Source organism: Haliaeetus albicilla, chromosome 23 (genome assembly GCF_947461875.1).
Source record: "Haliaeetus albicilla chromosome 23, bHalAlb1.1, whole genome shotgun sequence".
Lineage (NCBI taxonomy): Eukaryota > Metazoa > Chordata > Aves > Accipitriformes > Accipitridae > Haliaeetus > Haliaeetus albicilla.
The window spans coordinates 206,924-234,699 of record NC_091505.1 but is presented as its reverse complement, the minus strand read 5'-3'; the positions used below and the strand labels follow the sequence as shown (position 1 = coordinate 234,699).

The 27,776-nt window shown below is 56.7% G+C and overlaps 2 protein-coding genes across 14 annotated transcripts in view; both read left to right on the top strand.

Annotated features, from left to right (window-relative positions):
• Positions 1-1,655: 1,655 nt before the first annotated feature.
• On the top strand, positions 1,656-27,494 carry PHKA1 (phosphorylase kinase regulatory subunit alpha 1). 5 transcript variants are annotated; one of them, XM_069810704.1, is made up of 33 exons: positions 1,656-1,826; positions 2,007-2,165; positions 2,689-2,736; positions 3,288-3,456; positions 3,831-3,913; positions 4,122-4,202; positions 4,648-4,746; positions 4,860-5,006; positions 5,328-5,381; positions 6,599-6,721; positions 6,835-6,930; positions 7,621-7,728; positions 7,932-8,010; positions 8,445-8,579; positions 9,667-9,776; positions 10,440-10,584; positions 11,543-11,621; positions 12,049-12,128; positions 14,021-14,197; positions 14,583-14,677; positions 14,882-15,021; positions 15,165-15,321; positions 15,480-15,559; positions 15,760-15,838; positions 15,925-16,054; positions 16,433-16,534; positions 16,941-17,053; positions 17,399-17,437; positions 18,541-18,585; positions 18,832-19,002; positions 19,530-19,583; positions 19,725-19,925; positions 20,198-27,494. In XM_069810704.1, exons 1-33 carry the CDS (start codon positions 1,749-1,751, stop codon positions 20,369-20,371), a joined length of 3,630 nt encoding a protein of 1,209 aa, XP_069666805.1. In that variant the 5' UTR covers positions 1,656-1,748; the 3' UTR covers positions 20,372-27,494. The 5 variants fall into 5 exon arrangements, with proteins under 5 accessions (XP_069666805.1, XP_069666803.1, XP_069666804.1 ...); XM_069810702.1 differs by having other exon boundaries at positions 12,049-12,224; XM_069810703.1 differs by lacking the exon at positions 17,399-17,437 and having other exon boundaries at positions 12,049-12,224.
• The window catches only part of HDAC8 (histone deacetylase 8), a 46,322-nt gene continuing 38,755 nt past the window's right edge, over positions 20,210-27,776 (top strand). For 6 of the 9 annotated variants that reach the window (XM_069810710.1, XM_069810713.1, XM_069810709.1 and 3 more), the window contains exon 1: positions 27,637-27,776. In XM_069810710.1, coding sequence (XP_069666811.1) covers positions 27,696-27,776 — 81 coding nt within the window. In that variant the 5' untranslated portion in view covers positions 27,637-27,695. Of the gene's footprint in view, positions 20,326-27,490 lie in introns of those variants that run through there. The other 3 variants (XM_069810712.1, XM_069810715.1, XM_069810711.1) reach the window with 3 other exon arrangements.

Below are 27,776 nucleotides of genomic sequence, written 5' to 3'. Positions count from 1 at the left end.
CTTGGCGGCCGCATGCCCCGCAGAGCTCGGCTGGGGAAGGACTGTGCCCCCAAGCTCCCTGGGGCAACACTGTGGCTCAGTCACCCCAGATGCTCTGTGCAGGCAATAAACTTGCTGCCCCCTTGCTTGCATCCAGCAGCTTCCTTCCCCTGACTGCCTGTGCAAAGACAGGTTGCACGGGCGCCAGGGCCATGTGTGCACCAGGGTGGCACATGGCATCTGCAGGCTCCTGCCTCTCACCAATGGGTGCTGGGTCTGCCACAGCACCCGCTTGGCCCCCACCCGCCCACACAGGTCCCTGGGGCAAGGGGTGCTGGGGTCCCCAGGAGCCCACCGCACCTGCATGCTGCTGGTACACCTGTGTGCGTGTGAGTGTTTGTGCGCATGCACACATGTCTACCTGTGCCTCCACATGTAGGTATATATATATATATGTATATGTCTGTGCCCGTGTGTGTGTGTGTGTGTATGATTATGTATGTGCATGGGAAGTATGTGTGTGCTTGTGCGTATGTACCTCTATGCATGTATAGATGTGTGTGTGTTTATATGTGGGTATGTATATGTGTGTACACACGTGGATGTACCTATGTGTGCATATGCATGTATTCCTGTCTCTGTATGTGTATGTTCGCATACGTGGATGTGAGTGCAGTGCACACGCAGATAGGTGTGTGCATGCAGGCATACCTGTACGTGTGTGCAAGTGTGTGTATGTCCATGCCTCTGTCTGCATATGTCCACACCTACGCACATGTCCATGTCTATGGCCATATGCATGTCTGTGTGTCTGTCCAGGCACTCACACTGGCACACATGTCCATGTATCTGTCTGTACAATCCCACACCAGTACATCTGTCCATGTGTCCTTGTGTCCGTCCGAAGGTGCATGCTGGTACCTGTGTCTGTGTGTCCATCCAAAGGTGCATGCTGGTACCTGTGTCTGTGTGTCCGTCCATAGGAGCACATCAGTACCTCTGTCCGTGTGTCCGTGTGTCTGTCCATAGGTGCACAGCAGTACCCATGTCTATGTGTCCATGTGTCTGTCCATAGGTGCATGCTGGTACCTGTGTCCATGTGTTCACCTGTCCATCCATAGTTGCACGCCAGTACCTGTGCCCATGTGTCTGTCCGTAGATGCATGCCGGTACCTGTGTCCGTGTGTCCATGTGTCTGTCCATAGGTGCAAGCCAGTACCTGTGTCTGTGTGTCCGTGTGTCCGTGTGACTTTCCATAGGTGCAAGCCAGTACCTGTGTCCGTGTGTCCGTGTGTCTGTCCATAGGTGCAAGCCAGTACCTGTGTCTGTGAGTCCGTGTGTCCGTGTGTCTGTCCATCGGTGCACGCCGGTACCCGTGTCCCCGTGTACACCCGCGCACGTGACCCTGTGTCCGCCCGCAGCTCTGCGCGGCCTCCGGCCGGCAGGGGGAGCCGCCCGGCGTCCTCACCCCCGACCCCTCACGGGGCCGCCATGGCGGTGCGTCCTGCCCGCTCGGTAGTGAGCGCCCCGCGCGGCGGGACTGCCGCCGCCGCCAGAGAGCGCGGGGCACCGCGGGCGTGGATGCTGATCCGGAGCCGCCGCGGTGCTCGGGGCAGCGCTGCAGGGGGCAGGGAGCGGACGACGCTGCGGGACGGGGTGGGGCGAGGGCGCTGCCGGGACCCGGGGCGGGGCGGGGCGGGCCGAGCCGGGGCGGGCCGCTCCGCTCCGCTTATTGCCGGTGCCCGCCGCGTCCACCTGGTCCCGCCGCCATGCGCAGCCGGAGCAACTCGGGTGTGCGGCTGGACGGCTACGGGCGCCTAGTGCAGCAGACCATCCTCCGGCACCAGGTGCGGGGCCTGCCGGAGTGGCGGGCGGGGGGAGGGACCGGAATCCGCCTCGCCGCGGAGCCCCGGTGCGTCCCGCCGGCCCCTGGGCCTGGGGAGCCGTCACCGGACCCTGCGGGCCGGGCTAGGCGGAGTTAACTGGGAAAGGGGGCCGCGGCCCCTCGGTGTGTCCCCCCTCCGCAGGACGCGGTGACGGGCCTGCTCCCCGCCAGCGCCGACCACCAGGATGCCTGGGTCCGGGACAACGTCTACGGCATCCTGGCCGTCTGGGGACTGGGTCTGGCCTACCGCAAGAATGCTGACCGCGACGAGGACAAGGCCAAGGCCTACGAGCTGGAGCAGGTAGGAGGGAGCTGGTGGCAGGGGGACCTGGCCAGTGGTACCCGGGAGCCGGCTGTCACCTCCTGGCTGGTTTGCTTTTGGCACGGCCCAGCTCTGGGGCCAAAAGACCACTGGAGGCTGTGCAGTGAGAATGGAGACAGGGCTGTCCTCGGGCGTGGGGGAGCAGTAGGAAGGGATGTCAGAGCCCGCTCCTCCCAGAGCACACTGGAGCCCAGCCGGAGGGTCCCGCTCTCTGGCTCTGGAGTGATCTGGAGACGCAGCCCTTCTCCCAGGGGCTGGGGAGCTGCATCCTGCAGCCATGCCCTCCCTCCCCCTGCACAGCACAGCAGCTTGGCCTTGCTGGCAGGCCAAGAAACCTTGCTTCCTTCTGCTGTTGCCTAGGGAGAAGGGGCCATGGAAATGTGAGCAGGGGCTCTGATTACAGACACTGGAGCCCTGCAAAGGTCAGCAGCCAGCTGATCCTGAGTCAGGGTTTCTCCTGGCTGTATGGGGATTAACGAGGCTGTTTTCCTTGTTCCTGCAGAGCGTGGTGAAGCTGATGCGGGGGCTGCTCCAGTGCATGATGAGACAGGTAGGGGCTGGAGAGCGCCTCAGAGTCGGGTGGTCTCCTCAAAGCCTAGCTCTGCCACAAAGACTGTCAGTCCCAGCTGTGCTGGGTCTTGCCAGCCTTCCCTGACGAGCAGAGGGAAGGTCCCCTTCCAGCAAGTCTTGAAATAAGCTCTGACTTGGCATCTGTCCCTGGTTTGATGGAAGTCCCAGTGCTGTGGGCTGGGGGCCAGTGGAGGCTTTGCCAGCTGCTCCCTGTCTTGTGGCCTGGCTGGCGCTGGGACTCCACAGCTCTTCTCCCTGAGGGCATTTGGGGGGACCCTTTTCTCTCCACATGGTGCAACTGTGGCTGTGGGCCCTCTGTGGCTGCAGCCCCGCACTGGGGCGGCATGTGAGCCTGCACTCGCTGCCTTGGTGCATGGAGGGGCTCAGACCAGGGGCTGTAGGATTTCTGCCCTGCCGGGCACAGCTCCACATGCTGGGCTGATGGCGTGGGGCAGCCCTTGGCTCTGGGCCTGCCAGACCTCTCTGGAGACAGAGTTTGATGAACCTCTGCATCTCCTTGCCCTTCTCAAGGTGGACAAGGTGGAGGCGTTCAAGTACAGCCAGAGCACCAGGGACTGCCTGCATGCTAAGTACAACACCCACACCTGTGCCACCGTGGTGGGGGACCACGAGTGGGGTCACCTACAGATGGATGCCACCTCGCTCTACCTGCTCATGCTGGCACAAATGACGGCCTCAGGTGATGCTGTTGGGAGATGCTATTGCACCTTTGAGCATGCTGATCTCCAGGGCTCTCCATGTTCTCAGTTTGGGTGCAGCTTCCTGGGTGCCAAGCTGCTGCAATGGCCTCCCTGACCTCACTCTTTTCTTACTCTCACAGCACCTGAGGTGGATTTGGGCCCCTCAGTGTTGTCTCTCTAAGAGCTCCCGTTTGCCTGAAGACCCAGAGCTGCCATAGTGGGGTGGAAGTGGGGATGGGAGCCAGCCAGGACGTGGCTCCTGTGGGGCAGACGTGCACTGAGGAGGAGGGGTCTGGCCTGGGTGACTGCAGCCCCTTCCTAGGGACGCCTGTGGGCTAGGAGTGATTAATGTGAATTCCTCCCCCTGTTTCAGGCCTCCACATAATTCACAGCCTGGATGAAGTCAACTTTATCCAGAACCTTGTGTTCTACATTGAAGCAGCCTACAAAACTGCGGTGGGTAGCCCGTGCTGGGGAAGGGGAGTGTGGCCTGGGGGTGCAGGTGGTGGGATGGTGTATAGGGGCAGCTGTGGGTCCCTCCTGAGCTGCAGTGGGCAGAGTCCCACAGAGCCTGCTGGGAGCACCACCAATGGGTGGGATTTGAAGGCTTTCTGGGTGTGCCGTGAAATGCTGCCTGCTCCAATGTGCTGCTGCCTCTGTGCAGGACTTTGGGATATGGGAGCGTGGGGACAAGACGAACCAGGGCATCACTGAGTTGAATGCTAGCTCCGTCGGCATGGCCAAGGTGAGCTGGGGAGAGGTGCTGGGTGGGTGCCAGGGAGCACCAGTGGTCCTGTGCTGCTTTTTTACAGGGAAGGCTGGCCATGTTGAACTCTTGAGGCTCAATGCCCCATGGCCCATGCAGTGATAGGTTCCTGGGGAGGAATGCCCTTCTCCCCGTGTGCTGGGATAAAACTGTGCCCCTCTTGCCTGAGTTTTGTCTGAACTGGGAACGAGAAATTAATTGGAGTGTGTGGCAGAAATGTCCAGGGCTCTGCTGATGTCTGGCTACCTTTGGCTTTGGAGATGTGATCACTTTCTGCCCAGGGGTGCTCTGCAGCCACAGAAGGGTTTAAGTTTGTTTAAATTTGGGCAGTGTGTTACACAGAGGGGCTGGCATAGGGTAAGAGCTCTTACAGATGAGCAGTGTGGTGGAGGACTTGCTGCTTTGGGTCTTGCCCTGCTTGCAGGCTGCCCTGGAGGCACTGGATGAGCTGGATCTCTTTGGAGCAAAGGGAGGCCCGCAGTCAGTGATACGGGTGCTGTCGGATGAGGTGCAGCACTGCCAGGTGAGACCCACAAGTGTGTTACACCATTGCAGGGTGAACTGTGACCCGCTGGGTTGCGGTGTGAGCAATGCCCAGCCTGGCAATCTAACCACCCCTCCTTCCCCTTTGCCTAGTCCATCCTCCACTCGATGCTGCCCAGGGCCTCCACATCCAAGGAGGTGGACGCCAGCGTGCTCTCTGTCATTTCCTACCCAGCATTTGCTGTGGAGGACAGCGAGCTGGTGGAAATCACCAAGCAAGAGATAATCACAAAGCTGCAGGTAAGCAGCTCTGCCCTTGTCTTGCCCTTCTCAGGAGACGGCTGCAGTCCAAAGTGTTGTAGCCCTTTTCTCCCCAAAAATGTGCTTTGGGAGGGGGTACTGGGGCATGCCCTCTCACAGTCTCTGTGACCTGTGACAGAGGTCTGCAAAGAAACAGTCCTGTGTACTGTGGCCCTAAGCTGTGATCATGGTGCCTGAGCACTAGGTGAGCGAGTGAGAGGGTATTTGGCTGGAAGAAACCCCCTGCCATGCTTCTGCATTGAAGTTTGAAGGCATTTCATGCTGTGCCCCCTACTCAGCACCTCTTTCCCTGCCTTCCAGGGGCGCTACGGCTGCTGCCGCTTCCTCCGGGATGGATACAGAACCCCCAAAGAGGTAAGTGTCCTCGGCCCTGCCACCTGCCAGAACTTGACTGCCAAGCAGCAGCTGCCCTGGGCTGTGTTTGCAGCCCCCCTGGCTGCAGTGCAAAGGCTGTGGTGAGGAGCACTGGGAAGATGAGAGCCCTGAGTAGCCCCAGGCAGTGTTATGGGTCTGGGCAAGGCTTCCCAAAATGCCACAGCCTATTGCAGAGGTGGTACATCTGACCCATGCCCATAGCAGATGGATAGAAGCTGGCTCTGCCTGCATCTTGGGACATGGTGGTGGTGTGTATCTCTTAGGCTGGGAAAGATGGGACCAATGCCCTGTGTGGGAGCCCTGCCAAGGTGGGCTCTTTCCCCAGCTCTCCCAGGGCCGCACAAGCCCTGAGCAAGGGCCAGAGGCCTGTGGAGATGACCATGCAGTGCTCCTCCCCGATGGCCTCGGCTCTGCGGTAGCACTGGAGGTCACAAAGCTGCTTCTCCCTCTGCCGGGACAGCAGGCAGCTTGTGTGCTGCCACACTTGGCTCTCAGCGGAGCGAGTGGAGACTTTCTTCTGCTGCTCTGGGGAGGAAAACCAGGAAAATTTTATAAGCAACAGTCACATTTGATAACCACAGAACCAGGAAATGGTACTTGGAGGCTCTTCAATCATCACCAGCTGATGGGGCTCCTTTGGGCACGAGTGCCTCTAAATGCTCCTCCTCTGCTGTGCCTCTTCAGACCTGGCCATAATAGGCAGCCTGTGTGGCTGCATCTCTCCAGAGCCAGAGAAGACCAGCAGCATCTCCAGTCTAACTTTCCCAGTGCTCATGAGCTTTGCCAATGTGCAAAGCCGCAGATTACTTCTGGGGAGTTGCGAGGCATGGGAAGGGCAGCATTGCCTGCAGTGGCACTGCAGCTGGCTGGAGTCAAATGGGAGTTTGGGAGCAGCAAGGGGGCTGTTATGCTGTTGTACAAGGCTCTGGGGTGCTCTCCTGGGGACTGGGTAGGCTCCCTTTGCCCAGGAAGGCTTCAGTACCTTTGGCATTAGTGCAGGGGGCTTGGGAGAGGTTGTCTGATGGGAAGGACGCAGCCTGGAGATGAAACTGCTTTTCAGCTCTGTCTCGGTCATCATCTGCAGGGGAGGACTGGGAGGGCATTTGAAGCTGGGGTCTCGCGGGGAGTAGGACCCCTGTCAGTTTGAGGGGACCCTGCCACCCACCACCTGCCTTGCTGTCATGCCCTCCCTGCAGGACCCCAACCGCCTCTACTATGAACCTGCTGAGCTGAAGCTGTTTGAGAACATCGAGTGTGAATGGCCTCTCTTCTGGGCATACTTGATCATTGATGGGATTTTCAGTGGAAACATGGAGCAGGTAAGTGAGGCAGGACCTGCTGGGCTAGAAGGAAGTCCCTAGCAAGGAAGGCATGTGGGGGAAGGATGCAGGGAGCCATGACCAGGGGCAGATCCCCTGTCCTCTCTTCTCAGGTGCAGGAGTACCGGGAAGCCCTTGAGGGGGTTCTCATCAAGGGGAAGAATGGGTTGCGCCTGGTGCCAGAGCTGTACAGTGTCCCACCAGATAAGGTGAGCAGTCCTGAGCTACAGTGGGAGCAGGAATGTCTCATTACCAATTAGGTTTTAATTGCTTATTAACCCAAATTGTTAGTAAAGCAGCACATGTAGTGCATGGAAACCCCATGTAAAAAAAAAGTGTGGCTTGGAGCTGTTATAAAACCATGTTGGATAAATAAACTGCTTTTTTTTCCCCCCAAGTGTTTCTTGCCCCCATACACAAGGGTGCTTTGCTGACAGGCTGCTAGCCTGGAGTCTGAGTCCTCTGAGAGCTCAGGACACACAGACCTGGGCGGAGGAGGTTGTGCTGAGCTCCCATTCAGTGGCGAGGGTGTTTGTGTGGGCCTGAGCTGAGAGCAACAGCCTCCTGGTGCCCAGGTGGTACAGGAGAGATGCTTTCTTCACCAGTATCCAAGAGCATTGCCCCGGTGCTCCTGGGGCATGTCAGTCATTCCTGTGGGATGGCCCACGTTGGGAACCCAAACGCAGTCTGAGCAGCTGATCTGTTGTCTGATGCCTGGGGCAATCATGAGAAGAAGGGAGGAATGTAGCCAGGATGTTTTGGACCCTCTGTGACAAATGCTTTCATAGGCTTTTTTTTTTTTAAGCCTTAAACTGCTGGACTTCAAAATGCAATGATGATGCTTCCTTCAGCATCCTATGTCTGGGGATCCCTACCTGACCTCCTGGTTTGTCTTCCAGGTGGATGAGGAGTACAGGAACCCCCACACTGTGGACAGGATACCCATGGGCAAGCTGCCGCTCATGTGGGGGCAGTCCCTCTACATCCTGGGTTGCCTAATGGCTGAGGTATGGTCACCCATGGTGCTGGGGAGGGCTGTGGGACCAGGATCTGAGCTCTGAAAGGGCAAATGCTGCCACCCTGAGCCAGCTACCATGGGGAAGTTGTCACCTCTATCCCCCAGGACTTCTTAAAGGTGGGTTGTCCATAGGCATCACCCATTCTGTCCTGCCCGTTAAACGTTCATTTCCTCATACCTCTTTCTCCTCAGGGGTTTCTAGCTCCTGGTGAAATAGATCCCCTCAACCGCCGGTTTGCAACTGTCCCCAAGCCTGATGTGGTGGTCCAAGGTGAGGGAAAGGGACTGGTCCCACGCCTGTGCCTGGCAGGCCTGGGGACTCTGCCCATGCAGAATTCACGGGGGTGGCTCTGCTTGCTGGGTGGCTGCTGGTGCAGCCAGATCTCAGCCTGGGCAAAGTGGGTGTAAGATGGGCTGCAAGTCCTTCCACTCCACCTGCATTGCCTCAGGGAAATATCACCTGCTACAGACTCCTCTGCAGAGGTTGAAAACTATCTTGTCCTCCTGCCACTCAGCAGGGAAGGCTTGGGTGTAGAAAGTGTTACGAGGAGCAAGACAGACCTCTGCAGTGGGAACTGGTTCACAGAGGGACCCCAGACAGCTGCCTCTACATGATGTGGCACCTTGTATGTGTCCCCAAAGGCCAGGTGCAATCCTGTCACACCCCCGTGCCCCTGCCACACTGACCCTGTCCTCCCTCCGCAGTGTGCATCCTGGCAGAGACGGAGGGGATCAAGGCAGCCCTGAGGAAGGAGGACATCGACGTGGAGACTGTGGCAGATGTCTATCCCATCAGAGTGCAGCCTGCTCGCATCCTCAGCCACATCTACGCCCGGCTGGGTGAGCTGGGCTCCTGGCTGCTGTAGCAAAGGGGGTGCAGAAGGGTCTATCCCATCCCCTGGCACTCCTGCTCATAGATGCTGATGTCCTGCCCTGCTGCTCTCTGCCTGGCTGATGAGGGCTCTGCCAGCCATTCCGTGGCCCAGTAAAGCTACTCCTGCCCAAGGGGAGCTGGGGTGGCAGGCAGTGCTATTCAGGGTGATTCTGAAAGGGATAAAGTTTTGGCATTGTAGTTGCACAGTCACTCCAGGGACAGGCACAGGCTCTGATCTATACAGGATGGACTTGGTGTGGGCAGGAGCCTGCTTTTGTTCCTGTACCCAGATCTCAATTGGGGTGGCAAGCTGGATCCCAGAGAAGGGTCCCTTGGCAGTCCCTGGCTGAGGGAGCCTGTAGCTCATGTGGGATGGCTGTTGTTGGAGGGTTGGCAGGGCTGAGTGAGGGGAGGGTGTGCTCAGAGCTCTGCATGCTGCAGTCCCTCGGGCATGGGGCTTGCGCAGGAGCTGGAGACCCAGCCTGGGCCAAAGGGGAAACCTGATCCCCCGTAGGCTGCACGCACTGGCTAAGTTAAGCCACCAAAAGGCCAAGTGTGACATGGGCAAAGGGGACAGGGGAGCAACCTGGCAGCTGCCAGGGCTGACATGACCAAGGGGCGATGCTGCTGCTGTACCATCCTGGGCTCTGGAAGTAATCCAGGAGCAATGAGAATGCTGATAGAGCTGTCAGCTTTGGGGGGCCAGCCCTGTGCAGGTGGGTACCCCTGGCCCTGCCCCAGCTTCTGACATCCCCAAAGACCTGGAGGCCTTTGTTGCAAAGGTCAGGACAGGCTGTATGTCCCTGTTTCAGCAAGAGTCCCTGGGCATGGCCTGGGTGTCTCTAGCCCCCTGGGCAGGGCTGGGGGACAGAGCATCACCATCCCTTAGAGCTGTGCCAGCTCAACACAGGGTCCTGGGGCACTCCAACCACAAACCAGCCTTTTCCTGCTGGCTGGTAGCACAGAGGCCTGTCTCTGCTGCTGCATCTGCTTTTGTGAGAAGGCTTGCACTAAAAAGTCCTCCTTCTGCCCCCCCCCCCCCCCCCCCACTAGGCCGCAACAAGCAGATGTGCCTGACAGGTCGGCCCTATCGGCACATGGGTGTCCTTGGGACCTCCAAGCTCTACAACATCAGGAAGAACATCTTTACCTTTACCCCGCAGGTAGGTGGCATTGCATGGGCTCATTCCCAGCTGTCATGCGATCTGGAACTGGGCAGGAGGTTTCTCCACTGGCTGAGCACTCAAGTTGTTCTCAGGGGTGGCCTAACACCCTCTGAACAGCCTGGGAGAGTGGAGCAGCCCCAGCTCCGTGGAGGGAAACAACAGAGTTAGTGGTCCTGGCTGTGTGCGTGCTAGGAGATGGTTTCAGCCTTCTGATGATCAGTGTTGGGTGAAAATCTCTTTGCTCACTCTGACAAGGACACCAGGAGGAGGCTGATGGCAGGACAGGGATCCCTCTGTTCTGTGTCCAGCATAGTACGGGGACAAGCAGTGTTGCAAGCCTGGCACTGTGGAAAGTGCATATTCACTTGGGGTAGGCACGGAACAGACCATCTGTGTGAGGCCTGGGTGATGCTGCTGCTGAGCTGTGGTGTTACCTCCTCGTAGTTAGTGGCCAGTAGCTGCCCTGGTGCTTGAGGGTCCCTTGCTAGACTGTACTGGCACCTACCAGGTAAGGTGGGATGAGCTGTCAGTGCAAAGGAGCATCTCCCTTGGGTGCACTGTGAGGCTGGCCTGGCTGAGCACCTGTGGGAAGATGTGGGTGGCACCAAGGGACCTGGTGGCTGCAGGAAGGGCCACTCACATCTTCTGCTGTCCCTGCAGTTCATAGACCAGCAGCAGTTCTACCTGGCTCTCGACAACAAGATGATTGTGGAGATGCTGAGGACAGACCTCTCGTACCTCTGCAGCCGCTGGAGGATGACTGGGCGGCCGACCATCACCTTCCCCATCTCCCACACCATGCTCGGTATAGATCCTCTGGCCTCACAAGGCGTTTGGCTAGAGCAGCCCTGGGAAGCAGCCTCTGTGGGAAGAAGGGGGTGGGCAGATGTGGGACCGTCTCAGTAATGGGGACAGTGTGGGGCTGGAATAGCCAATAGCGTCCTGTAAAGAGCTTACTGCTCAAAGGAGCCACACTGAGTTGGCAGCTGTTCTGGCAGCTAGGTGGGCTGCCTGCCAAGCACTAGTGCCTGCAGCTCAAGGGATGTTTGCTGGCATGGAGGTATTCAGTTGCTGGGCAGCCAGGCTTGTTCAGAGGCCTTTGGGGAGCAAGACCAAAAAAACCAATCCCCCTGTAAAAGTGTTTTTGGGGCTTTTCCTGCATCTTGACTCTTTGCCAAGAGTAACCACCTACTAAAGGCTTTCCTAGACAACAGGGAGGGGAAGACAGCAAACCAGAAGGATCAAAGAGCTGTCCAATGGCACAGAGCAAAACTGGCTTCTCTGGAGCAGCTCACAGCTTCCCTGTGAGCTTGGTGCAGGGAAGGGACTCTCTTCTGCTTTCAGGCCTTCTTGGCTCTCCTTGGTATTTGAAATCCCCTTAGTGTTTTGAGCATGCCCTTTGCTGTGATGTCTTCTGCTGCTGACAGCAGCACTCCCTCCGATGCCTTCTGTGAAAGGCAGGGACAGAGCAGGGGGCTGTTTGGGTGCTGCTGTCTGGTACTGTCAGCTTCAGTCAAAGGTGAAATCCCAGGAGCCTGAAGCGTGTCTTGGGCTGGCTTTCATGGAATCCAGCCTGGACAGTCTTGAATTTCCCTTTTTGGGTGGTGCTTTTGGTACAACAGCCTGGCTGTGCATGCCAAAGGAAAGGGTCTCGCTGATGCCATGGTGCTTTATATGTTTGAATGCCCACCTGACCCTGTGTTACCTTCTGGGAGCCTGTTTGAACAGGAAAGCCTGACTGCCTGTATCTTGGTCCCCAACAGATGAAACGGGCAGCAGCGTGCACCCCACGGTGCTGGCAATGCTGCGGAAGCTGCAGGATGGGTATTTCGGTGGCGCAAGGTGAGCACAGCTTCCTGGGGTGCAGGAGGGGAGAGGGCTGGTGGCCTCCAAGAGCCTGGTTATGAGGGTACCTGCTAGGCCTGAGCATTGGCTGTTGGGGAACAAGCTGTGGAGGATACATTGGGGTGTGCTAGGTTGTAAGTGCACCCTGGGGCTACAGTCCCAACAGAGCAGATGTAAGAGAGGAGATATCCCTTCATGCCATTAAACCCATTGCTGCAGGATCCTTCTAATAGCTTTGGGGCAGCCCTTCCATGCCTACCTGTGGCTGGAGGAGTTGCAGGCAGCTAAAGCAGGCACTGGGGCATGTGTACGCTCCTGGGCGAGTGTGTCTCCCTGCCAAAGGGCCTGCCCTGGATTCAGGAGGCAAAGCCAAGGGTATTGCCTCCACCTTCCTCTCTGTGTGACCTCCCCTCCTCTCGCCCAGGATCCAGACGGGTAAGTTGTCGGAGTTCCTGACAACGTCGTGCCGAACGCATCTCAGCTTTATGGACCCTGGGCCAGAGGGTAAGGTCTTTGACAAGAGTTATGAGCTCAGCATTGACAGCTTTGAGGAGCTAGACGCCGAGGAGTGGCTGCATGGCTTGCAGATAGCAGAGGATGGTAAGGGGGAACAGGCCAGTCGCTGCTGTGGTGTGGCAAATGTGAAACTCACCTGTAAACCCGTAACACTCAACCTCCCTGCCAGCACCTGCCACTGTGTTCTTCATACACTTAGGTTTTCACTGTGTGTCTGTTCCCATCTGACCCTCCATCAATTAACCTTGTCTGGGTGATGCTCATGGTGACACCAGTGGGGTGGGACTGGGTAAATTGATGCAGCTGTTGTAGCCCCCTCACGAGAGGGATTTCACAGCCAGGTGGGGCTGAGGCTGGTGGAAGTGGACATGAAGAGCATGGAGGACGCTCTGGAATGAGCTGCTGTGACCTTTGTAGGCTGTTGCCGTGGGGAAGAGCTAAAGGGTCCACAACCTGCCTCTGCTCGGGAGATTTGGCTGAGGATCTTTAGTGCACAAGTGTTGGTGCAGAAAGTGATGATACAGTGCTCGAGACAGTGGGGAAGAGCCACCACGTCCCTAAACAATCTCTGTTGTTTTCCTGAAGCCTTTGATCCTCATTGGGCAGAGCTGCTCCAGTGGCTGCCAAATTGAGGCCTTGCTGCTGTGGATAGGATGCCTGAGAGGGCCTTGGCCTGTCACAGTGTGATGGACCCACCTTGTCCTGAGACCATGGTGGGGTGCAAGTTTTGATGCTCCCCTTGCAAGCAGGCCTGGGTACGTCCTCCTCCTGCGTGACCTGGTGTTGGTCATCTTCCCAGCCTTTCCATCAGTCTGCTCTGCCTCTGCTGCTCCTGTAGCCAATGTTTGCGCTGCTGTGACTCCAAATACTTATTTCTCTTGCCCTCCTCTCACTTTGCCCGCAGTCTCCTTGCAGGCTGCACTTGGGCTTCTCCAAGGTGTCTGCTTCCCTCCAGCCCCAATGGGAGACAGGGCCTGCCTGGCCTCTCTACAGCAGCTAGAAGATGCTCAATCTTAAGTTTTTCCTGTGGTCAGGTGCTGCAGCCAGGCAGGATGATGTTCTCAAGCCTGATGTCTGGGGGACTCCTCCAGCTGAGCCTTCAGGTGCTGGCACAAGGCATCCCCAGCAGGAGTGGAAAAGGGATGCCATGCTGTTGGCCTCGGATACAGTCTGCAGCTCACCTCCTGGGGCACATACCACAGAGCTTGTCTGCCAGCTAGAGAGTGGCAAGGCTTTGCCGTGGCCCACTGGCTGGAAGTGCATCGACAGCTCTGCGTTGTATTGCATTGCCTTGGCATGGGGCACCTCCCCCCCCGGGGCATCCCCCTCCTGCTGGAGGCTGGGCAAAGAGCAAGGCAGGAGCTGTAACTCCTAATTAGAAATAATTGGTAATTTAATTAGAAATAACTGTTGCAAAACCCACCCTGCCTCACTCCCATGCTGAGGCCCTTGCTGCGCTGGGGTGCTCATAAGCAGTCTCTGCTTGGACAGGCTGTCCCTGGCTGTGACTCTTACTTCCCTGGAGGCAAAGAGCATGAGGGTTTCACCATGGGGTTTGAGCAGATTCTGCTGTCCTTGCACAGGCTTGAACCAGACACACGCTACAGCCCCATTGCTTCCTTAGTCCAGGTGGGACTCAGAGGGGCCTCACTTTGGCCCCAGCTAGCAGCCAGCGTCCTATGCAGCAGAGTAGTGCAGGAACACGGGTGCCGCAGCTGCTGTGCTTTGTGAGCCCGGCTGCTGGCACTAGCCTCGCGTTGTCACTTTGTGCAGCCAGCAGAGCTTTGCCCTTGCTGAGGCACAGCTGGGGAGCTCTCTGGGGCCTGGGCGTGCCCCGGCACAAAGCAGCTGAACCCTCCCTCTTCTGCCTCACCTTCCAGCGGACACGTATGACGAGGTTGCTCAGTACTTGGACCACCTGCTGCAGCGCACAGTTCCCCAGTCGAACCTTCCTCCCACCGCCCAGCGGGGAGGGCTGAGCCGCTTCCGGGCTGCTGTCCACACCACCCGTGACCTCATGTCCCTGGCATCCAAGGCCAAGGACCTTCATGTCCAGAGTGAGTAACTCCAGCACCTTCACTCAAGCCCAGGGGTGAGGCTGAGGTGCTTTGGGAGCTTTCCCAGCTGTGCAACGCTGGGGCCTCCATGGACTGCAGAGCAACCCATAATGTGCCTGGACAAAGGCACATTATGTCTATCCTGTTGGCCATGGAGTATCTTGGAGTTGGTGCCTGTGCAGTCCTCGTGGAAACTGCTGAACGATAAGGGATGGCAGCTCCCCATGGTGTTCCTCTAACTGGGTGGGCAGGGACTGCTTCTCCCACAGCCGACTTCTCCACAGGGGCTGCTGGGGGAGCAGAGTGTTAGATGTGAGGTGGTTTGGGGCACAGCAGTAGTAGCTGGGGTTGAGAAGTGTCTGCACCAACCTTGGCTTTCTTCTAGATGTTGGGATGTATGTCCCCAGCAAGATCTTCCAGGCATCCCAGCAGTCAGTCAAGCTGCTGAGTTCACCCCACCAGCATGACGTGGATGGCAAGGTGAGCCCTGTCCCTCCCGGACTGGCTGAGCAGTGCCATCCTTTCAGCTGGAGCCACAGTGTCCTTGTGGGGCTGCATGGGGAAGGCTTGGTGTTTGGCAAGGGGCAATATCCATGGGTGAATGACCTTGGCTCCTTAACCAGACCACACTTGGTGTGGGGTGCTAGCGGTGCTAACCAGGAGCATGGGTCTCCCTTCCCCCAGAGCCACGCACTCCATGCAGAGATGAACCTTCCCCGTGATGAGGATGGCAATGTGGACTGCAAGGCACTGGTGGACCAGCTGCGTATCTGCCCCACCCTGCAGGAGCAAGCAGACATCCTCTACATGCTCCACATCCTCAAGTACGATGAGTTCCAAGTCGTGCTTGCTCACTGAGCAGAGAGAGATGGCGCAGCCGTGCAGGTGTCCTGACCCACAAAGCCTGGGGGCTGCCATGGAGCTGCCGCAGGGCAAATTGCTGGCTATAACCTGGCGTCTCCTGCAGGGGGCCCGAGTGGCACACGGGGCTTGATAGCGAGCCTGGCCCAACTGTCAAGGAGCTCCTCACTGAGCTGTACGTGCGGGTGGGGGACACACGCCAGTGGGCCCTGATCCGCTACATCTCTGGCATCCTCAAAAAGAAGGTGGAAGCTCTGGACGAGGTAATAACCGGGCAGTCAGCCTTCAGCAGGCTGAGGTCTGTAGAGGAAGAGGCGGCAAGAGTGGGCAGGCGAACTGTGGCTGCATCAGCTCTGCCTCATGCTGAGGTCCCAAACCCTGAGCTGCTGCTGATGCCTGGGGTGACTCTTTCTGTCCCCAGGCCTGCACTGACCTTCTGTCTCACCAGAAGCACTTGACAGTTGGGCTGCCCCCAGAGCCACGTGAGAAGACTATCTCTGCGTGAGTGTGGCACCTCTCCCTCCCCATGCATGCTGGGCTGGGGCTGGATGTGAGCCTGCTGCTCTGGAGTCCATGGGCAGGAACAGTTCTGGGTGGCTGTGTCCAGCCTGTATCTCTCCTCTCTGGGCTGTACAGACCAGGAGAGATGCAGGGCTCACTCTGCTGCCTCTCACCTGCTCTGCCATTTGTTCCCTCCCCAGCCCGATCCCCTACGAGGAGCTTGTTTGCCTCATTGATGAAGCCAGTGAGAAGAACCTCAGTGTGTCCATCCTCACTCAGGTGAGGGGCCAGGGCAGCAGGGGACCTCACAGCTGGGTGTCTGCCCTGGTGAGTGACAGTGGGGTGATCTGCCTCTTCCCCTCCAGGAGATCATGGTGTACTTGGCCATGTGCATGCGCACACAGCCCACACTCTTTGCTGAGATGTTCCGCATCCGCATCGGGCTCATCATCCAGGTGATGGCAACGGAGCTGGCGCACTCCCTGCGCTGCTCGGGTACGTGTGGTGGGGATGGCATTCTGGCTGGGGTGGATGTTGTGGTGCTTGGGGCACTGTCAGCCAGGATGGAGAAGCGCTGTTAAAAACAGGCAGCTCAGCGCCAGGACAAGACCCTGCATGAAAGTGCTGGGGTCTGCAGCTGGACTGTTCTCGGGCGGCACAAGTGGGTGATTTCACTGCAGTCTCTATTCAGGCATGTGTTGGGCTGGTATGGGGAAGAGTCTCTGTTGTAGGCAACACCTCGAGTTAGCGTATGTCTTTGGAGGATGAGCTCCCGTACCAGTGCTTTCCCCTGCTAACAGTATGGGGTGCAGGGTAGAAATGTCCCAGGGGGGCTGTGAAGCAGGGTACAACATCCCACTCTGTTCTCTCCAGCTGGAGAAGCCACTGAGAACCTGATGAATCTCAGCCCATCAGACATGAAGAACCTCCTCTACCACATCCTCTCTGGCAAGGAGTTTGGGGTGGAAAGGAGTGGTGAGTCTCTCAGCAGGGCTGTGAGAGAATCTCTGGGCAAAGCTGGGTCCTGGTGCAGAGCATGGCCAGCTCCAGGTATTCCCGCCTGTGGGGGATGTTGCTGTCCTGCATGTTCAGCACAGCTGCTTCTGCACTGCAGTGGTCCAGTGAGAAGCTGTGCTCTTCACAGTGGTGCTGAGCTGATTTCTGGGGATCAAGCCCGAGTCCTGGGGCCATTGGGCCTTTGCTTAGTTCAGCACTTGGCCCAGTCAGGCCTGAATTGAAGCAGTCCTGTGCTGTGCTCATGGATCTCTGGTGCTGGCTGGGATAGAGGGCAGAAGTGTGCAGAGGTACCAGCACCTGAGCATCAATGAGACATCTGTGCCCTGAGCCATGGTACCCACTCTAGACCTCTATTCCCTTCCAGTGCGATCAATCGACTCGTCGGTCACCACTATCTCCATCTGTGAGGTGGGGGCTGTTGGGGCTACCAAGCCTGAGCGTGCTGGCATCGTCAGGCTGAAAAGTGAGATCAAACAGGTAAGGGCAGGTGGTGCAGGCTGCCTCTGCCAGGTTTTGTGGGTGACAAGCAGCTACAGGACAGGTAGGACTGACAGGAGAGCAGGAGCTCGCTCACTCCGGAGCTGCAGAGAGCTTACAGCTGCTTCCAGGAGCTCATTTTGGCTCCAGTCCTGTCCTGGGGGGAGAATTGGGCTAAATCTGTTAGTGGGGGTGGGGGTTGCTCTGACAGTGCAGTACAGAGGGAGCACATGGGTGCTTGAGAAGGTGTAGTGGCGGGGAGGACCACATGGTGTCCTAGGCATGGCTGGTGTCCTGGTGGGCCTCTTGCAGCAGCAGAAACTTCATTTCCTTCTTCTCTTGCAGCAATTGGATAAACGTAGGCAGTCTCTGACTGGGAGTAAGGTGAAGCCACTCTGGTCCTCCTGCAGCCTCAGCTTTTATCCCTCACGCCATGCACCAGGGCAGCTTCCAAGCATGCATGAGTTCATGAGCTTTCCTAAACAGACCCACTGAGTGAGCTGCTGCAGCACTGAGCTGGCTTCCCCTCTCAGCAGGCTCAGGGTTGCTCTGTTCAGGATGGGAAAAGGAGGCTGGCTCCTTGGGAAGAGGTTGGCATGGCTTAACATGGGGGCCCAGGGCTGGCACTGCCCTACAGCCTTCAGGGAGCTTCCCTTTGAGTGGGACCTGCTGTGTTTGGACTGGCAGGGAGGAAGGCTTCTCTAAGCCATGGGTGTATTAGCATTACAGCCAGCTGGGAGCTTTGCTCTGTAGCTGCTATGGCTGAATAGATTCCATTATACCCACAAAAACTGGCTGAGCAGGATGGCATGATGTTTTCAGTGCCATGACCAGCAGTGGCCCTGCCAGGCAGTTCGCTGGTGATCACTAGATCCTGTGTGTAGCCTCCCCAGCTATTTCTTCTCTGGGGGAAGAGGCTCCTGCCCAGCTACAGATGACAAGGACCTCCTCTGGTGCCTGGCATGTGTCTAGGAGGAGTCCTGAGCTCTAGGAGAGGTCCCATCCTCAGAGACAGGACATGTGGGGACCAGGCTGATGCAGCAGTTTTATGGCCAGCCTGCTGCAGTGTGAAACTGGCATTGCAGAGAGACCATGTATGTGGCAAGGAGGGTTGTCCATGGGCAGTGACCTTGCTGCTGGCCCTCCAGTCTGCCTGAGACTAAACCCCTGCCCATGCTAGCAGCCAACAGAGCGGTAGCAGCCCTGCTGCTGCGTGCCAGCCTGCACAAGCCCGCTGCTGCTGCAGCACCAGTATGTGAGGGTCCTGCAGCTGCTCTGTGCCCTGGCGCAGTCCTTCCCCTCTGGTGCTAACGTGAGAGTTTCCGCAGCTCGCCTTTCAAAACTACCTCTCAGTCTCCAGCTAACCACAGCCCCTGGGATAACTGCCCTGTGATCTAAGCTTGGTCCATGCTGCTGCTGCTCTGCTTGCCATGATGGCTGCCCTGCTCTGGCACAGTCTGATTTTTGTCTCTCCCTTTCTCCTTCAGCCCCTCAGTTTGCAGTCCGGAGACACTGACTTGAAGTCCTCTCTGGTAACCTGCGTTTGTTGGCTGCATGCATGGGGTCTGTCCTGTTTGTGGCTGCAGAAAGGAGCTGTGCTCTGGGGGGTGCTGCAGGGAGCCGGGGCTGCAGGGTGGGCTTTGCTGGGGGCAGGGGGTGGCAGCTCTGCCCTGGGAACCAGGCTGGGTGAGCACAAACTCTTGGGCAGCAGTGGGCTACATTCTTGTGGGGTATTTAACTTTGCAGCAGTCTCTGTGGTCCTTGTTTTGTCTGCCCAGTCCACTGGGCATGCAGAGCTGCTGGGCAAGGGCTCCTTTTCAAGAATGCTGGAAGACCAGGGCAGTAAGGACAGCCGACATGGCCAGTGGCAGCGGAGACGGCGGCTGGATGGGGCCCTCAACCGTGTCCCTGTGGGCTTCTACCAGAATGTCTGGAAGGTCCTACAGAAGGTGAGCTGGACCTCTGGCTGGTTTTCCTTCATGCATGTGAGCCTGTGGTCCCAGGCACCAGCCTTGCCAGGGGGACTTAGGCACCTGGGGCTGGTCTCCCATCTTGTGTAGATACGTGCCTCATGGATAAGGCCTGCAGCTGGCTGTGGAAAGCTGGGGAAGACCTGGAGCTTCCCTGTAGGCATGCAGGACCTACCTCATACTGTGCTGACCCTTGCAGAGCGGGACTAGGTCTGCTAAGGTGCTTTATACATTAGCCAGGCAGGGGCAGGGCTGGAACCACAGCTGAAGCAGCTCCAGGCATAGCTCATCCTCAGCATGGTAAGCCAGAGAGCAGAGCCCTGTGCTGTGTGCAGGAAGGCTCTGGCTGATGCAGAGTGATGCTGTGCAAAGTGTCAGGAGGTGGAGCTGGGTTGCATGGGCAGCACGTACTGCTCAAGTGGGAGTGAGTTGGTGGGCTGGACCTACATGTCTCAGTACAGTGCTTCTCCAGGTCATAACCATGGTCTGTCCTTCTTGTTCTGCAGTGCCATGGCCTTTCTGTGGAGGGCTTTATTCTCCCCTCTTCAACAACCAGAGAGGTAGGAGGTTTATGTGAAGGGGAAACAGGGCAGGTGGGTTGGGGCTGGGTGCTGGGTTGCCCTGGCCGAGTGCCCAGCATAGCTCAGGACTTGTGCTGGTGATATGGTGCTCTAAGTGCATTTCTTTCTCCCTCCTCACAGATGACCCCAGGGGAAATGAAGTTTGCTGTGCATGTGGAGTCAGTCCTCAACCGTGTGCCCCAGCCAGAGTACAGGCAGCTGCTGGTAGAGGCTATCTTAGTGCTCACTATGCTGGTGGATATGGAGGTGCACACCATTGGCGGCGTCATAGCTGTGGAAAAGATCTTGCACACAGCTAATGACCTCTTCTATGAGGAACAGGTAGGGGCCAGGCCTCATGCAGGCGTCACAGCCTGCACCCAGGGCTGCTGGCTGTGTTCCTCACAGCTACACAGGGTTCACCCAGCTGGAGGGTCCTGCCTGTTGTCCCCATTGTGTTCATGGGGCACAGCAAAGATGTAGTGTCCTCTTCCCACTGCTCACCATCGATGTGTCATGCTGTGAGTGCAAAGGAAGATGCTTGGGGTGGAAGCTGGTGAGGGGGCTGCCCTTGTTCCTAATGCTGCCTTTCTCCTTTCCTGTCCAAAATCCAGAAAGCCCTGGGTGCTGACGACCACATGCTGGAGAGGGATCCCACGACAGGCATCTGCAGCCTGCTGTATGACAGCGCACCAAGTGGTCGGTTTGGCACCATGACCTACCTGTCCAAGTCGGCGGCCATGTACGTGTACGACTTCCTGCCCGCTGACGGCTGCTCCATGCAGTAGCTCTCGCAGCTCCTCTCCCCAGGCTGCAGATGCCATGGGAGGGTTGTTTCATACAGCTTTTTAAAGATGGGCATTAGGCTAGTTTGCAGGCAGCCTGCATGGCCATCTCTCCTCCCAGTCCTGGCCTCTCAGTGGGTGAGCAGCTCTCCTGAGGAGCTCTGCAGGAGGCACACGTGCTAAGCTGACCTGTGCCTGCATGCAGACTGTGGAGCAAGGGCTGGCAGGGGAAGGCTGAGCTTTGAAGCCTGCTTGTGTTAGAAGTGTCTGCCTGCACGGCTCCTCCTGGGCTGTCACCCCTGGAGGGGCCTGTGTTTGAGGGAGATGGAGAGGGCCTCCCTCACTAAGTGTGTGTGCTCAGCACTGCAGCGTTCCCTGGTGAGCTCACGTTCTCCCTGCCTCCAGCAGATTCAAGGGTTTTAACCTGTTCTGTGCTGCTTTTCATTCCAAACTTGCAGGATTTATACTAGTGTAGGCTGGCATTCTTGCTCTTCCTGCTGCTGATGGAAAAGCCTTAGAGGAGTAGGGGATGCTGCCTGAGCCTCTCTCCCAGCACACTCAAAATCAAAAGTCCAACCCAGCCACAGCTGTGCTGCTTGGAGGTAGGTGGCCCATCATGCCCCTCTCAAGTGTGTGTAGCTGGGTAGCCTGTGGGAGCCAGGAGCATCCCAAGGTGGTAACAGATCCCTGTTACCACCAAGCTGTGAGGACAGGGCTTCTGGCTGGCTGGGGGATGCTGGTGGCAGCCCCTCCATGCCGTCTGCTCTGTGCCTGGCTGTGTTGCTAATGGCTAAGTCTCAGGTTCCCAAGTTCATACGTGCCCTGTGAAGCAGCTCTGAGCTGCCTGCTTGGCTCAGCATTAGCTGTGCCATCACAGATGTCCTCTTAACGTGCAGCTCTGGCCTCTGTCCCAGCTCCCACAGCCTTGCACAGGAGAGGGGTGGTGACTTTAGACTTGGTCCCAGCTCTGCTCTATCCTGCAGGTCAAACCCCAGAGCGGTTGGACTGATGGGGATCAGGCACACACACAACACAAAGTGGTGGGGTGAGTGGGGCTATAGAGTCATAGAATAATTTAGGTTGGAAGGGACCTTTTAAAGGTCATCTAGTCCAACCCCTCTGCAATGAGCAGGGACAGCTTCAACTAGATCAGGTTGTTCAGAGCCCTGTCCAGCCTGACCTTAAATGTTTCCAGGGATTGGGGCATCTACCACCTCTCTGGGTAATCTGTGCCAGTGTTTCACCACCCTCATTGTAAAAAAAATTTCTTCCTTAGGTCTAGTCTGAATCTACCCTCTTCTAGTTTAAAACCATTACCCCTTGTCCTATCACAACAGGCCCTGCTAAAAAGTTTGTCCCCATCTTTCTTATAAGCCCCCTTTAAGTATTGAAAGGCTGCAATAAGGGCTCCCTGTGGAGCCTTCTCTTCAGGCTGAACAACCCCAACTCTCTCAGCCTTTCCTCACAGGAGAGGTGTTCCAGCCCTCTGATCATATTTGTGGCCCTCCTCTGGACCTGCTCCAACAGGTCCACGTCTTTCTTGTACTGGGGACCCCAGAGCTGGACATAGTACTCCAGATGGGGGTCTCACCAGAGTGGAGTAGAGGGCGAGAATCACCTCCCTTGACTTACTGGCCACGCTTCTTTTGATGCAGCCCAGGATACATTTGGCTTTCTGGGCTGTGAGTGCACATTGCTGGCTCATGTCCAGCTTTTCATCCACCAGTCCCTCCAAGTCCTTCTCTGTAGGGCTGCTCTCAATTCCTTCATCACACAGCCTGTATTGATACTGGGGTTTGCCCTGACCCGGGTGTGGGACCTTGTACTTAGCCTTGTTGAACCTCATGAGGTTCATATGGGCCTGCTTCTTGAGCTTGTCCTGGTCCCTCTGGATGGCATCCCTTCTCTCAGGTGTGTCAATTGCACCACTCAGCTTGGTGTTATCTGCAAACTTTCTGAGGGTACACTCAATCCCACTGTCTGTCATTGATGTCCCAGCACGTACCCCTGAGGGACACTACTTGTCACCGATCTCCATCTGGTCATTTAGCTGTTGACTGCTACCCTCTGAATGTGACGATCCAGCCAATTCCTCATCTACTGAATAGTCTGCCCATCAAATCAGTCTCCAATTTAGAGAGAAGGATGTTGGGGGACTGTGTGAAAGGCCTTACAGAAGTCCAGATAGATGACATCTGTAGCTCTTCCCTTGTCCACTGATGTAGTCACTCTGTCCTAGAAAGCCACTAGGTTGGTCAGGCAAGACTTGCCTTTGGTGAAGCCATACTGTCTTGAATCACCTCCCTGTCCTCTATGTGCCTTGGCATAGCTTCTAGGAGGATCTGTTCCATGATCTTCCCAGGCATAGAGGTGAGGCTGACAGGTCAGTAGTTCCTGGGGTCCTCCTTTCTACCATTCTTAAAAATGGGTGTAATGTTCCCCTTTTTCCAGTCACCAGGAACTTCACCTGACTGCCATGACTCTTCAAATATCATGGAGAGTGGCTTGGCAACTACATCAGCCAGTTCCCTCAGGACTCGTAGACTTATGTATGTTCAGGTTCCTCAGGTGGTCATGAACCTGATCTTCTCTTACAGTGGGATGGATTTTGCTTCCCTAGTCCCCCTCTTGTGGTCCATCCACTCAAGAGGTGTGGGAAGAGAGGTTACCGGTGAAGACAGAGGCAAAAGAGTTGTTGAGTACCTCAGCCTTCTGCTCGTGTTTCTACCAGTTTGCCAGTCACATTCATCAGGGTGGTATGCTGTCTTTGACCTTCCTTTTCTGGATGACATACCTATAGAAGCTCTTCTTATTATTCTTTGCATCCCTTGCCCAAGTTCAGCTCTAGCCACACCTTGGCCTTCCTGACCCCATCCCTACACAACTAGGCAGCTTCCCTATACTCTTCCCAGGATACCTGTCCCTACTTCCACTGCCTGTGCATTTCCTTCTTGCCCTTTAGTTTGACCAGCAGGTCTCAACTCATCCATGCAGTCTCTCGCTTTCATTTCCTGATTTCTTACACCTGGGTATTGAGAGCTCTTGCACTCTATAGAAAGCATCCTTAAAGATCTGACAGCTCTGCTCTGCTCCGCTCCCTTGTCCCTGAGGACAGTTTCCTAAAGGGTCCTGTTGACTAACTACTTAGACAACTGCAAGTTTGCTTTCCTAAAATACAGGGTCCTGACTTTACTCTTCACCTGACCCATATCCCTCAGGACTGCGAACTCTGCCAGTGCATGATTACAGCAGCCCAGGCTGCCTCCAATCTTGACATCACCAATTAGCTCGCTTGTGTTGGTGACTGTCAGATCCAGTATCGCATCCCCTCTGGTAGGTCTATCTATTACCTGGCTTAAGAAGTTATCCTCAGTGCATTCTGGGAGTCTCCTGGATTGCTGTGGCAGTTTGACCCTGGCTGGATGCCACGTGCCTGCTAAAGCCGCTCCATCACTGCCCTCCTCAACTGGACAGGGGAGAGAAAATACAACAGAAGGCTCATGGTCAAGATAAGGACAGGCAGATCACTCACCAGTTACCATCATGGAGAAAACAGACTCAACTTAGGGAGAATTAGTTTAATTTATTACCAATCACATCAGAGTAGGATAATGAGAAATAAAACCAAATCTTAAAACCCCTTCCCCCCACCCCTCCCTCCTTCCCAGGCTCAGCTCCAGTCCCGATTTTCTCTATCTATTCCTTGCCAGTGGTGCAGGAGAATGGGGAATGGGCGTTGGGGTCAGTTCATCACATGTTGTCTCTGACGCTCCTTCCTCCTCAAGGGCAGGACTCCTCGCTATTCCCCTGCTCCAGCATTGGGTGCCTCCTATGGGAGACAGTCCTCCATGAACTTCTTCAATGTGGGTCCATCCCATGGGCTGCAGTTCTTCACAAACTGCTCCAGTGTGTGTCCCTTCCACGGCGTGCAGTCCTTCAGGAGCACACTGCTCCAGTGTGGGTCCCCTGCAGAGTCACAAGTCCTGCCAGCAAACCTGCTCCAGCGTGGACTTCTCTTTCCATGAGTCCACAGGTCCTGCTGGGAGCCTGCTCCAGCATGGGCTTCCCACGGAGTTACAGCCTCCTTCAGGCGTCTGCCTGCTTTGGTGTGGGGCCCTCCAATGGGCTGCAGGTGGACATATGCTCTGCTGTAGACCTCCATGGGCTGCAGAGGGACAGCCTGCATCACCATGGTCTTCACCATGGGCCGCAGGGGAATCTCTGCTCCAGCACCTGGAGCGCCTCGTCCCCCTCCTCCTTCACTGACCTTGGTGTCTGCAGAGTTGTTTCTCTCCCATATTCTCACTCCTCTCTCCAGCTGCAGGTGCTGTTGTGCAGCAACTTTTCTCCTTCTTAAATATGTTACCCCAGAGGCACTACCACTGTCGCTGATGGGCTCAGCCTTGGCCAGCGTTGGGGTCCATCTTGGAGCTGGCTGGCACTGGCTCTATTGGACACGGGGGAGGTTTCTAGCAGCTTCTTACAGAAGCCACCCCTGTAGCCCCCTGGCTACTAAAACCTTGCCATGCAAACCCAATACAATTGCCTACACTTTGCCATGCTACTTTTCCAGCAGATGTCAGGGTGGTTGAAATCCCCCAGCAGAATGAGAGCCTGCAAGTGCAATGCCTCCTGTAGCTGGAGTAAGAAGGCTTCGTCAATAGGCTCCCCTTGATTGGGCTGCCTGTAGGAGACACCAACCACAAGTTTCCATTTGTTGCCTTGGTCTCTGATTCTTACCCATATGCTTTCAACCTGCTCGTAGCTATTTTTCAGAGACAGCTCTTCAGAATCTATCCATTTCTTGACATAGAGGGCAACCCCTCTGCCCTTCCTTCCTCACCTGTCCCTTCTGAACAGCCTGTAGCCATCAATAGCCACACTCCACCCACAGGACTTGTCCCACCAAGTTTTAGTAATGGCAACTAGGTCATAGCTTTCTAGCAGCACGGTGGCTTCCAGCTCCTCTTGTTTGTTGCCCATGCTGCATGCATTGGTGTAGAGGCGCTTCAGCTGGGCTGTTGGCTGTGTCACCTTCATAGAGGAACACATCTTAGTTCCTTTGAGGTATTTCACTGGTGTTTTTCTCTTGGCTTCTATTAGCTCAGGAGCCTCTGGCTCATCTCCATAAGACTTCCAAGTGTGCTCCAGTGTACCCAGCATGTCTCAGAGCAACAGGCTGAGGGCCCTTGCTAGCACCCCATCCCTCTGACGTGTCATCTCACAGCTTGTCACAGGCAAGCCTGATATTATCCCTCTCCCCCTTCAAGTCTAGTTTGAAGCTCTGTCAATGAGCCCTGCTAGCTTGTGAGTAAAGACCCTCTTCCCCCTTTGAGAAAGGTGAATCCCAGTGGATGCCAGCAGGCCTGGTGCCGTGTAGGCCATACCATTATTGAAAAACTCAAAACTGTGGCGGTGACACCAGCCATGGAGCCATGTATTCATAGACTGGGTCTCTCTATTTCTTCTACTGTCGCTGCCCGCAACTGGAAGGAGAGAGGAAAAAGTAACCTGTGCTCTAATTCCCTTACCAACTATGCCAGGGTCCTGAAGTCTCTTTTGATTGCCCTTGGACTATACATTGCAGCTTCATCGCCGCCGACACGGAGTGGGTAATAGCCTGAGGGCCATACCAGGCTAGAAAGTTTCCTAGTTATGTCTTTAACCCAGGCCCAGGGAGGCAGCAGGCTTCCCTAAGAGGAGGGTCTGTCCAGTATATCGGACCCTCTGTTCCCCTCAGAAGGGAGTCATCTACAACTATAACCCATCTTATCTTCCTCATGGAAGTGCTCGTCATACAGTGGGGTAGGCCTTTCTGACCTTGGCAACACCTCTGGTGTAGATGGACCATCATCCATTGACTTGCCTTCTACATCCAGAGCCTCATAGTTGTTGTACTGAGGCACCTGGGAAGGTGAGGTGGGCAAGGAGGTTTGCCTGCCGCCCCAAGTGTGAACTTGCCTCCATTCATTCCTTTCCTTTAAGCTACTGCCTTCAGCCTGGCAGAGGGAAGATACAGGATCCCCTTGATCTTGGGGTTTTTCTGGTAGCTGTCCCTGTTTCTGTCTCAGGGAGGGCAGAGCATGGTTCCACCAGTCTATCTCTTTCTCAGACTCCCTGAGAAATTCAGTCCCTCGGTCTTTCTCAGACTCCCACCTTCCTGCTTCCTCCTGTAGCTCTGCTACCAGGCTGAGCAGATCGTCCACCTGGTCACACCTCACATGGCTGTTCACACTACTCCTGTCCCTTACCAGTGCAAGGCTCTGCCACGCCCTGAGGCCTGGAGGGCTGCATGTTTTTGTGGGAGCTCCATCTGGGTTGCCACATCTGTTCTGGCGAGTGCCAAGGACGTGGCTTTCTGCTGGATGGATGTCATCACTAGGCTCCTTCTGAGAGGGTGATGACCATCAGCTGAGCTCATCTCTTGAGCTGGCAGGGTGATGATGCTGTTCCCCTGCACCCTTCTGTGCCAACTGCAGCACCACGCTCTGTTTGCCCGCTCTGTCTGCAGCGTTCCTGGTCACTAGCGCTCCCCAGGCTAATTTTCCTAGGCGCGGGGGTGGCCATGGCCCTGCGTGCAAAGATCTGTCGCTCCGCTGCAGATCTGACTGGCTCTGGAGCAGCTCCCCTCAGCGACTGAGGTTCTCCTGTGTGTTTTCTGATGTCCAGGTTTGCCTGGCCTTAAAGCTGGGCTTGAGAGCAGTTCCTGGGTTGTCTCTCAGGGCCACGTCCTTATGGTAGCAGCTATTCTGTAGTTGTTGCACACTTGGTAAACCCTGACCTGGGCAGAGGAGGCTTGGAGAGACTGTAAGCCCCAGCCCGACTTCTCTCTCCGTCCCGAGAAAATCACGAGGAAGCTGCTGTTTGGGGGTCAGCAGGGCCCCGGCCGAGCACAGGGAGCCCCAGCAGAAAGCGCTGGGCACCTTCCGGGGCTCCTCTAGGGAGTGGGCTGCCGGGCTGCATTCTCTCTGGCAGGAGACCTCCCGTCGCGGGGCCGGGGCCGGCCGGGTGGGTGGGTGCATGCAGGCCTCGGGCCTTTTTTAATGTCAGTTACTACGTTTCTAAAGAAGAACCAGCCCCCCGAGCTGCGTGGGGTGGGGGCCCCCAATAAAATGTCTCTAACGCAGCGTGCGGCTGTTCTCGCCCTGTCGGCCTGGGCAGGGTGGGAGGGTCCCGGGCACGGCCCGCAGCGCCGGTGCCGCTGAGGGCGGGGACTACGGCTCCCGGCGTGCCGTGGGGCGGAGCGGCTGGTCCCGGCGTGCCCCGGGGCCGGAACTGCCCGTCCCGGGGGGGCGGCAGCGCCGGGCCTCCCGGCGTGGCGGCCCTGATGGCGGCGGCGCCGCCGGTCTACGTGTACAGCCCGGAGTACGTCGCCCTCTGCGACTCCCTCTGCAAAGTGCCCAAGCGG